Source organism: Pholcus phalangioides, unplaced genomic scaffold, assembly GCF_987345545.1.
Source record: "Pholcus phalangioides strain wild (caught in Gottingen) unplaced genomic scaffold, Ppha-v1.0 ptg000039l_1, whole genome shotgun sequence".
NCBI lineage: Eukaryota > Metazoa > Arthropoda > Arachnida > Araneae > Pholcidae > Pholcus > Pholcus phalangioides.
The window spans coordinates 20875652-20888210 of record NW_028301625.1 but is presented as its reverse complement, the minus strand read 5'-3'; the positions used below and the strand labels follow the sequence as shown (position 1 = coordinate 20888210).

Genomic DNA, 12559 nt, shown 5'->3' with positions numbered 1-12559 from the left:
ATTTATCATTTTTGCCATAGTTATGATAACTATGGCAATAGTTATGATAACTATGGCAATACATATTATGAAAATGCTGTGTATTACAACTTTAGTATCCTGCAAAAAATGGGACAAATGTATAAAAAAAAAAATTGGAACAATGAAAATTACAAGCATGTCCCATAATACGGGGCACAAGCGGTCCGTGAAATTGTTTCAGATATTTAACTGGTCCTTGTGACCTAAAGGTTGTTCCTTGTTTCAGAAAGGTTGAGAAAAACTGTTTTAAAGCATCCAAAAGAAAAATCAAAATTACAAATGAAATAGTTTTTGTGATTGTTTACATTTTATACAAACGCTAGTTATAACAAGGAGGAAACTGGTACAGTAAGTAATAGAGTAATAGCATTCAATGCATTTTTAGAATTATCAAGAGATTTTTTTGGTGAAAGTGTATTCTATATTGATGAATTGGATAGTTCAAACATTTTGCTGTCCCCTTAAGCTTCAAATTGAATAAGTTTGACTGTATAAGTAGTATAATAATATGTATGTAATTATTCCCATAATTTACAATTATTATTAAAAACACAAGTTCCCTAGTTTTAATACATTTCAGGGGAGCTGGAAATGAAAATGATTTATGTTTCTTGAAACGTGCCCACCTATATTTTACCATGTTTGTATATGGGGTGGCCATACATTTCATTGGTTAGTAATAACTTGCTTTCGGTTTATATTTTGCATTTTTTTTTGTGAAATTCTACTTCCAACATGTTTTTAATATGATGTACAGCAATGAAATTATAACATTCTGCATTGCTCCAGATGACTCCACTTAGCTTCTCAAAAGAAATCTTGGCTAACTTTCCAATGATAGTCCTGGTCTAGGGAGCGTCGCTCAAAAATTGGGGGGGGGGGGAAGACTACACCCAAGATGAGAAGGAATGCTGTTCTAGTGTTTCTTTTCAGGGTTTCTGAACCCTGTTGGCAGCATTTAGGACATATGTGAATGATAATTTCCTTAAACACCTTTTATTTTTTTAATGGCGAGCACAGAGATTTTTTAGAGCACACTTCTTTATCAAACACGTGTCCACCCCCCCCCCCCCCATCATCTCAACTGGTAGTAGGTGGGATTCTCAACAGTTCTTTTGTACACATTTTTATAACAGGGAAGAAGAGAGGTAGTGTTTGAAAATAATCTTTCTTCATTCGCTTTGCCTAATTTAAGGTAGTGAAAAAATACATGCACAAGTGTATAATAGAAAACAACTATCTCTTCTGATTTTATTGCTCTATGAATTGAGAGGAAATGCACTTGCAAGAAAAAAAAGCCTTTTTTGCAAAAAGACACGTGATTTCTAATGCAGATCTTTGAAATGGGTTAAACTAGCAAAAGGGTAAGGGTGGGACCACACTATATATGCTTGGAACTCTTGCTTGCCAGGGAATACTCAATGTGGTTTTTTGCATTTTTCCATCTTCACTAGAGGTGTAATGCACTGACATCAGACAAATCTTTACAAGCAATCAAATCTCTGCTTGTCGCTTAACTTGCCATCCTGTCCATCCATTGGACGCATGAGTTCAGCTAATTACTCAAGTGCATGCCCCAGGAGGAAGAAATAAAGCATAAAAAAAAATAAAACACAGTGATCTGAACACAATCATCCAAAGCACTGCCAGTCCCAATTAACGGAATGTTTACATTATTTTTCAAAAAGTATCAGATAACTTTATACAGAAGACTCAATTTACCACATGATGCTACTAATTTAAGTATCTACTAAACTTACATCAATGTAATTCTGCCTCATGAGTGTAATGTTTTTTACTCCTTCATCGCATGGGACATACAGAAATTGAATTGCTCTGTCTAAAGCCTCTGGATCCAGAGTGTAGTTGTAAATAGATGAATATTTTTTTATTTTACGCAGGAAAACATCTTCTGTAACTCTGTAATTATTCATTCGTAAATTTTCATCTTCCACTAGGAGAAATGAACAATGTATCAATATATGAAGCATAACACACAAACAAAACATTTTTTTAAAGAAAATATTAAGGAAAACCACAGAATTTCAATGTTAATTTCATAATATATTTGTAAAACTCGCTTCACATATCTATATTGTTTACAAAGTATATTAGATCAATAGAGGTTTATACAATTTTCATAGAAAATTATCCATCATGAAAAAACTTTAAGAATGAGAAGTTAAATTACACCACTGGCATATACAAGTGTGTGGGGGAAGAGAGGTTGGGCTTCAAACTTCCTTTTCCTTTAGGAATTGAATTTTTTTGCATTACTACCCAAGTAGAAAACAAAATACTCTTCCCACCAGAAAAAGAAAGAAAAAGAAGACCTCCACAACATGAAAATCTTGAGTATGCTACTGAAGCACACTACCATTAATTGAAAAAAAAGACAGACAGACTTCAAAAAGCTGATGGTCTTTTTTTCAAGTTACAAACGAAGTTGGGCATAAAATATAGGTAGCGGTATGGTGTTGTTGATGGCCAGAAAAGCATTCTCATGCTTAGATACATGGAGTATAATCACAGTGACATATGAGCAGCAGGGTCATAGGCATAAGGAGCAAAATAGGTATAGAGTTTTAGTCATACTATTGAGTTACAGTCAATCAGATACCCACAGTGACACAAAACTGATCTGTCATGTCAAAATGGTATACTCGGTGTATTTATGACCATTTATTTATAAAAATACTAAATTGTATGAAAATTGATATTAAACGAAGCTATAATCAATGAAGCAACGAGAATAAAAAACAAAACTTGTGCATTTGATACTTACACATTAAATGCAAACCATCACTCTTTGTAACACCAGTTAAATATCCATCAAAGTAGTCAAAGTTGTCAATATCAAGAAGCAATTGCATCGGTGAAGCAGGTAAGATTTGCTTATCACTACGTCTCGTGTAACGATCATTCACAGGAGCCCAGGACGTCCACCCAACTTTAGGCTATCAAAAAATAATGAAAACTTATTTTTTTTAAAAAAAGTAGCAAGAAATTACATACAACAAATATTTTTTCACAGAAAATAATTTTTATACATCAGGAAATAAATTACAAAGATAGGCATTTGTAGAGTGTCAAAAAAGATTAATAAAGAGTGTGAATTCAAGAGCTCATAGGCTATACTGCTGGGAAGAAATCATCACACCAGTTATCTGAAAAAATAATTTTGAAAAGTAATTTCACTCCTCTCCAAAATTTTAATGAGTTTTTTGTAAAAAGATGGAAATTTTTGAAAGAAAAACAGATAAATAACTGCTAAAAAACCTAAAATTTGAAGAAGAGTTTTCACCCTTCAATGAAATTTGGAGGGATAAAATCAAATTTTGACGTGTAAATCATGCATCTAGATGCATATGGGTGTCCCTTGCTTTATGCAATTTTAACTATAACATGATTTTGAAAAGCTGATTTTAGAAATCGCGGCCCACAAAATTTGGTCTGTAGTTTCATTTTAGTCCTGAAAATGGACTTGCAAATTAGACTATGGCATAATCAAAATGACAAAATCCATTATATTTTTGATGTCGGGTGGTTAGGGAACTAGCTTCTCACTGTGCAGATCTGGGTTCAAATCCCGGTTCGGGCATGGATGTCTACTAACCTAATACTAACAAATTCCCTGGACGGATCATTATAAAGAGAAGTAGAATGCTATTTGTCAGCTGAATTTTGACTGCTTTCATTAACAATTTATCAGCTTATATGATACCAGGCTCTTTTGGAAAGAAAACATCCATATTAACTAGAATCTATTACAAGTAGTGAAGACAAAAGTAAGAGCAAGACAGAAGTAAATTTATTCATATAGCTTGAATTTAAGAGATTTATTTATAAGTTTGAGTAATTAGTTCATTCAAAAAAGAGTGTTTTAATGCTGAAAATTGGGGGTTTATTTTTTCTTATCCTTCTGAAGAAAACCCACTTATCCCTATCTCACTCATGTTAAATTCATCTCACTTTATGCGATTTTGTCTTATGCCATCATTTTGTGGTACCAATTAATCGTATAAAGCGAGGGACACCTGTATTAGCAAACATTGCCTGACATCATATGTTCCACTAAGTTTTTCTAAAATGTAGAATTATTTTTGACCTGATTACTATAGGTAAATTTAGGTAACAGTAAAAAAAATTAAATTTTTTTTCATATTTGTAAAAATAGATAATTTTTTACATGGGGAACAAAGTTTTTGCCAGAAATGATAGGTAGCACCAGACGAGATGCAGTAGTCATGTTTAGTCTAATTTGCATAATCATGATCATTTTAGAAGTGTTAAAGTATGTAAAATTTTGTTTGTTGTTTTCAACTTTTAGATGTAATACGGGAAGTTGTAAAATGAGTGTTGAATAATCTAAAATTTGCCACATCATTTAGTTCAACTGAAAATCCAAACTTAGTGCTTTCAGGGTTGCAACCACGATAAATTCCATCTTAGGAGAGTCCACCATAAGTGCCAGAACAGTAGAATACTGTTTTTACTATGGGCATTCTCCCTCACCAATCTAGCCAGAAATTGCCCAATTCGAGGGCAAAAAAAGTCACCAGATGCACACTGACACACAAGAAGGTTATATTGTCTGCCTGGTGGGATCACTGTGGAATAATCTTCTATGACTTTCTTCGGAAAATATATTTCTTGTTTCTTTCTCTGTATACTTTTTCCATATAATAAATTTCTGGCAAGAACTTTGTTCCCCACCTAATATTATACATCTTGACTTTATTTTTTTGAAATTTTTTAATTTCATAACAAAACTCTCAGAGATAATAAGCGCCATCTTTCATTGAAATTGACATGATCATATTATTCAATAACCCTGTACTGACAGTTTACACCTTTCCCCCATTAAATCATTAAATTTATTTTAACACATACCCGTATCTTTAACTTTTTGGCAGCGCGTTTAACAAACCAAGATGTTCTACAATAAAAATATAGAAAATTGTTTTTTTTATTTCTTTGTTGATAAAGGAATTCAAAATTAATTCAAGAAAAGGCGGTTCAAATAATTTAGACAATAAATATTATTGCCAGGTGTTAACAGCTGGATCAAGAAATACTAAGATATAATCAAGAAAGCTGCTTTAGAATGACATATCCAGGCTTCAAAAATTATTTACAGAATCAATATGTTGATTTTTCTATCTATAAAATTCATTTCTTTATCTATGGCATTTCTGACACGTATTAGCACATTCACAGAAAGACAAACTCACATGGTTTTTTAGATCCACAACTTGCAATGTTGAAATGTCCAAATCTTGTAAGCAATTAACCATCATCATTGTTGATGGATAGTAGCATTCGGCAGAAACTGCATATTCAGCACTGTTGTTGTAAATGATTGTTTGATCAACCATTGTTGCCCAGCCTGCTAAAGCTGATCCACTCTGAGCGATAACTCTTCGGATTTTATCTAGAAAAAATAAATGTCAGATAAAAGAAATTTTTTTTTGAAAAGTTTATTTAGCATGATGAAACATTACATAACGTGAAAAACAAATTCATCAAGAGATCCTGTGGATTTGTACTGATGAACACGAAGTATCAATAATATTACAATAAAATTTCAAGGACAGAACAAACAAAACAAATACATTAAAATCAATTCTGCATCTATGGAATGAACAAGTTTTCAATCTGAGTACAGTACAGTACAACATCTTAGATATACAGAATACTCTCATATACATTATGAATGAAGAATATGAAATGCGAAAATTTACTGACTTTGACAACTGGAAGCAAACAGCAGAAAGTGTACTTATTGATAGAATTGGATTTAGCACTGACTGATAGAGCTTTTTTTTCTTCCAAAAATGATCGTTGATGTTAGCTACTGAGAAAAGGTAATTTTTTAAACGTTTTTTTTAGTAACAGAATGAAAGGGGAAACAATAATATCATGTGGTAGTTTGTTATAAAATTTCGGAATAAGGTATGTAAAATGGTTTTTCTTCACTGTTTTATGTAGTAATGGAATATTTAGAATGTTATTGTATCTATTTGATTTCCTTGATAAATTAAGAGGAAGACAGAGTTGTTCTTTAGTCAAGATATCGAATGATGGAGTTAAGTAATTGCCAGTCGGTGATCAAATTATTTTCTTTTGGGTCTAGTTGATAGGTCGCGATGTACTGATGCCCCAAATAGTTAGTCCATATAATAGATGAAAATGAAAAAGGGAATAGTAATATGGCAACAAAAAATGGGTATTTAGATGATGTTTGAGGTAATACAATTTATAAACTATAAAACAAAGTTTTGATTGGATATGTTTTACATGAGACCTCCATTTAAAATTTCTATCTATAACAATACCTAGATATTTAATGGAGCTCACTTGTTTAAATGGAGTACAGTAATATGACAGATCATGAAGAGTTTTTTTAAAGGAAAAATGATATTATAATTAGTATCCAAACTAGTGAGGTTTGAGAAACTAATGTATTTTGTTTTTAGAATATTTATTTCAAGATCATTTAAAAGAAACCAAATACAGACTTTGATAAATCATTGTTAATAATATGAGTCAATGATTGATGATCGTTCCCAGAATAAAGAAGTCCAGTATCATCAGCAAATGTGATTATTTGGCAATTGAGTTCAAGGTTACATGAATGAATGAATGCCAGGGGCTCTGCCACCGGACTTATCCCGTTGCCGAGATCTCTTCCAGCCCAGCTTCTGGCAGAGTCTGGAACAAAGTGAGTACACCTAACAGTCTGAGTGTGTAGCTAGCATTGTATCTGATATTTCAGTGCAGCCATCTATACTTCAAATTGTGAGTGAAGTGTAATGATTGAATATTTGTAACATTGTAGGCCTGTTGCTATCTGTGGCGAGACTTTTTAACGGGGAGATCGGCTAGCAGTTCAAGGTTACAGGAATCATTAATATAAATTATAAATAGTAAAAAATAACTGTGCCAAAATAGTTCCTTGTGGAATACCTCTGTACATGTTCATTTGATTACTAATATATTTACCATACTCAAAATATTAAGATCTATTATTAAGATAGGATTCAAATAATTTATGAGTAGTTCCCTTAATTTCATATGTGCACAATTTGGCAAGCAATATACTGTGATTGATGCTGTCAAAACGTTTTCATATATCAAGAAAAATTGCTATTGCTTGTTTTGAGTGATCTAAGCTATCAACTACAAATTTACTAAATTCAATTAGTGCAGTTTCAGTGCTTTTGTTTGGCAAGAAACCATGTTGATTATTTAAGAAATTAACATTTAAAAATGACTACTAATACTTTTTTCTACTTCTTATGATAGATTTCAAGAGTTGCTTTATTGCCCTACATTCCGCTCAAACGAGAAGGGACCAACTGTCCCCTTAAATCCATTATTGATGTAGTTGAAAAAAGATTTCGGGTCAGAGCCAATGTTATCTGCCAACCTTGACTCAACTTCCTTTCCACTATCCCTTATTGCTTTCTTCAAGGCCCTTCTTTTTCATTAAATAATGACAGGTAGGCCGCAACTAGATGTTTGGTCAGCCGGGGCAAGAGCTCATTTTGGCGCCCCCATGTAATATTGAAGGAGGGGTTGATTGGTGAAATCTATGTCCCCTCTGGTTCAGCACCCGAGGCACTAGACCTGACTGCACCCCCGTAGTTGCGGCCCTGATGACAGGTCACCTATTCCACTTCTGTATTCTCTAAATGCCTTCTCTTTTCAAGATAATTATACACGTTATCCATGAACCAGAGGGGATGTGGTGAACAAACCTGCTTTTTATGAACATAAGGTATAACATCATGCAAAACAGAGGAGAGTTTTGTTCTGAATTCTTCCCACTGATATCAACCGGTCTTTGAAAATTAACCCTAACCATTTCCTCAAAATTTTGTAGTTGGTTCTTCAAAAACAAGGAACCATTCTTTTATTGTTTGGTTTATCTGTGAAAAAGTGACAAAAAAGTTAATAACCCGATCACTAAAAGAAAAGTTGACTCCAACCAAATCATGTTCAACAAGATCCTCAAAACTAGTGAGAATAAATTCCAAAATAGAAGTACTCCTAGTAGCTTCTGATACCTGCTGATGCAAGAAATTATCTAGCACCAGATAAAGAAAATCTCTCTCATATTGATCCCTAGCTGATAGGTTCTTCTAACCGATACTTGGATAATTAAAATTCCATAATATTATGTATACATACATACATACATATGAAATTTTTTTATGAAGCTTGGAGATGTAGTTTAAATCCTGATTCTTTGGGTTATAGTGAACTCCTACAATAAGCTTATGGCGCTTCTTGTTTTCAAGCTCAACCCATATAGTTTCAATATCACTTCTCTGTATATTACAATCTCTAGCCTTCAAACATGATTTCACATAAATCTAGATTCCACCCTCCCCTTTCCTATCAGATCTATTTCTTAAAAAAGTATCGTATCCTGAGATGTGTTAGAAAGATTCATCCCCACAGTTTGCTCAAGATTCTGTAATGGCTACAAGGTCTGAGCCCTCCACAGCTATCATAGTTTCTAAAAAATCTTTCTTATTGTCCAAGCTTCTGGAGTTAATTTGTATATATTTTAATTTGCCTTGTGATTTAGCACCAATCAAGAAGCTATCCAAGTCAGAATTGAGCAATTCCCTGTCTACCCTGTTATTATCATCATTAACTAACCGACATTTTCATCTACCTGGTCTGGGAGTAAAAAAACTGACCTAAGCCTATGGAAAGCCCAGACATTCAGCCTATTCAGGTGAATCCCATCCCAATGAAGCCACCTATCAGTGAAACTAGGTAGTTATAAAAACATGACTCCAAGAGAGGAGCAAATGTCCTTCAGGCCTGAGTTAAAACACTGTATCCTACTTCTAAATGCCCTACTACCTCTTGGCAGTACTGGAATCACTGCCACATCTGAGCTCCCCCCCCCCCAAGCGGATAGTAGAAAGTCCCAGTACTCTGATAAAGACATCTATAAATATTTGCTCCTACCCACATGACCACCCGACCAGAGAATTTTTGTCTACGAAAAATGTCTAGAACATTGCTAATCTTTCCCCAGGAAAACAACTGCTGAAATCCCGATAATCCCTACATATGTTCCCTGACCATAGAAGCCCAGATAATTACATCCCTATCACTTATCACCCTCTATCTCCTCTTCAACCCCCCATTCCCCTCAATACTGTCATTGTTCATGAAGATTGCTTCTTTGATGACTGGTGGCTCTATTATACCCAGGCCCCCTAAAACCCTCTCTCCTGTAATGCTTCGACACCGAGCTCCATTCTTGCCCTCTCAAAATAACCCTTACACTTGAATCACCTACTATCTCCCAAGCTCAGAGAAATCTCCCATTGCAACCCCTACACAACACTAATCAAGGTCAAGGTATACCAATGCTAAACAACACTTATAAAAAAATAAGAAAAAGGGTTAACAAAAAAAATTAAAACAAACTAAGATGCATCACAATACAAATCTACTAAAAATTGAAAAAAGAAAATATTAATTAAAATATAATACCCAACACAATACTACGAGAGAAATGAATAACTTTAAAATATACCCAAAAAAAGTATTAAGATATTACTTAACAAACTATCTTATCTACTAAGAGACTAGTATTAGGCCTAAAGAAATAAATACGAATTACCAAGAGTATCTGAAAAATAAAACTATTGTTTACTTGACTATGCCGAAAAAGCCCAAAACAAAAACATACAGAAAAAATTGTTTATCAAAAAAAGGAAAACAAAATGGCCAAAACATGGAACAAGATTTTCCCACTTAGTACGAGAAAATAGGTAATCCATAAATTATCAACTACAAACAAATCAACTTAAAAATCTGAGTCTAAATAAAAGCGAAAGAAAAAAATTAAATTGATCCCCTCCCCCTGAGAATACGCAAATGAAAATTCAAAAGAAAGAAATAAACACTCATCTCAAAAATCCATGATGGCTGACCTTTGCAGGAACAAGGAAATTCTACAAAATAAAATCCACTGTCAAATAGAACAACATTAATCCACAAATAAATAAGAACACTGAAGAATTAAATCCAAAAAGCAAACACGAAACCGATGTGAACACAGAAAAATCAAGAACCAAGCACAAAAACAAAGGGAAAAACCATGAAATGGCACACCAACGCACTTTAAACTTGACCGCTGACCCTTAACTGGAACAGTCCCCCACCTGACTCGGCTAATCACTGGTGAATGAAGCAAGATAAGAAGCATCTTATCACAGTGACGTCCAAGATGAGAATTGGCCTTATATGTTCTTAAAGGCTTTAAATTTACAATAAATTTATCTTTTGATTTTTTTCACCATTTCAAGTCATTTTTCACAAATTATTGATGTTATTTAGGACGGTCCATTGTGGTATATTACGAGTGAATCCTTACAATTCTTGAAGGAGCAGAGGTTAGTTTTTTTCGCTTTTGTATAGTTTCTATAACCGAAATCTTCCTTATATCTGATCCACCTGTATTGCAGAAAAGTAATGTTGTTAGTCTGATATTCAAATGGCCCCCCTTCCTCCACTGCTTCACAGAAGGTGCTTCTTGTAATACTGATTTCTACTGAAGTAAAATTTGGTAAGCTCAACAATTATTTTTATATTGGTGATTAAACTGCTCCAATCATGTAGAAATAATCAGATAAGTAGGCGCTGAATCACTTACTGACAGTTTGTACATACTCAGACTATTTGCACAATTGAAAGGTTATAGGTTCTCAGGAAAAGAAGAAAGCTCAAAAGAACAATACTGGACGATTTTTATAGAAATGGCCCCATATGAATAATACGCTAATAATTCTGTAGTGGATGAGTGCAATAGCTTAGCATTGAGATCTATTAATCTGTGGGCTTTGTTTAGTCTAACCGAGAAATAATTTTTGGATGGCGAGTCTTTTTGTGTATGTCATGTCAAAGGGCCTCAAAGAAAGCAAAGATTCGTCTGTAAAACATCACATTTCTGCTGCGATCAGCTCAATCACCGAAGGTACACTGCAACACATCAAGGTGGAAATGAAACATCAAGTGACCACATGCCTTTAAGAAAACAGTGCTTACTTTAAACAACTGCTTTGATCACAACTAATGCCACTCGAAAGTAAAGCACACAATCCAAGGTCAATCAAATACATAATTATAAGCATGATATCTTTTGTAATACACAGGCTTGACTAAATTGCAATTCATTTTAATTTGTTTCTTAGGCCGAAATTACACCATAAAAGTTTGATAAAAGATCTTTTACAAAACTTGAAAAAACAACCAATAAGCCTATTGGTTACATTCAAGCAAATGCTTATTGGTTGCATTTTTCAGGTTTTATATAAAATAACTTTTCTAAAACTTTTATAGTGTAATACCAGTCTTTGGCCGATATTACACTATAAAATTTTGACAAAAATTATTTTATAAAACGTTTGCAAAATGTAACCAATAAGCGCATCTGTTACATTTGAGCAAATTTAACTAATCTGCCTATTGGTTGCATTTTTAAAGTTTTATAAACGAACTTTTATCAAACTTTTATAGTGTAAGCCTGGTTTAATGCACATTTCACTGTCATAAAAAAATTAAAAATTTGACAAATTGAGGTTGAGCAAGAACAGTAAACAAATTCAACAAAATATTAATGTAAATACAAAATAAAAAAAAACATTACTCTTTCAGCTCCAGAAACTTATTTGAGTCCCATAAAATTTACACTCCAATATGGAAAACAGCACATATAATAGAAGCAGCAAATTAGTTTCACAAACTTTTTAAGCGATCTGTTAACATATGGATTCCAGCACTCGCTGCTCCTACATCTGTGCCATATAGTGTGATTAGATTCCGGTCACCATTAAATGCTTCAATGTTATCATAAACCCATTCAATTGCCATAGCTTGATCAAGTAAACCATAGTTTCCAGCAGAGGAGTTATCACCAGTAGCAAAAAATCCTGAAACAAAAATGTTTTATAAGCTGTCGTAAGAGAAATAAGTATTACTTTATATAAATTATCTAGGATCTGCCCTGGACAGACAACAGGCTTCCAGAAAGATTACAATTTATGAAATTCATTTTGTGTATTGTTGTTTTGATGTTCATTGCATTATTTCTATTTTAATATGTGTTATTGTATTCAGTGTTTTTTTCTTTTTTATTTCAGTAAACTATTGGCATTTAAAAAAAAAAATTTCGAATGAATTTTTGATGGTGTAAGTAATAAATTAATTAAATATATATATATAGCAGAGATGTCGTTCCATTCTAATTTACCCAAGTCCCGAGACCCAGGTTATTAGCGAAATTTTGGTTTTTTTTGTGTAAAAGTGGGGTCCCTCTTGAAAAAAATAGTTGGGTCTCCCTCCCCCATCATTTATAGGTACCTGTATGTGAATCAAACAAATAATTGATTTATAAAAACATGCACAAGTTCAATTCAAAGATTCACTAACAAAATAAAAAAAATTAGTATACTAGTATAACTAGGTTTAATTACATTCATTGCTAAATAACATTTTGGTAGAG

General features: G+C 33.2%; 1 protein-coding gene across 2 annotated transcripts in view; it reads right to left on the bottom strand.

Annotated features, from left to right (window-relative positions):
- The window catches only part of Gli (carboxyl ester lipase-like protein Gli), a 53344-nt gene that overhangs the window by 19604 nt on the left and 21181 nt on the right, over positions 1-12559 (bottom strand). For both annotated transcript variants that reach the window (XM_089253799.1, XM_089253800.1), the window contains exons 4-7: positions 11802-11987; positions 5256-5455; positions 2807-2978; positions 1782-1975 (exon numbers count right to left, since the gene is read on the bottom strand). In XM_089253799.1, the coding sequence (XP_089109925.1) occupies positions 1782-1975; positions 2807-2978; positions 5256-5455; positions 11802-11987 (752 nt within the window). The remainder of the gene's footprint in view (positions 1-1781; positions 1976-2806; positions 2979-5255; positions 5456-11801; positions 11988-12559) is intronic.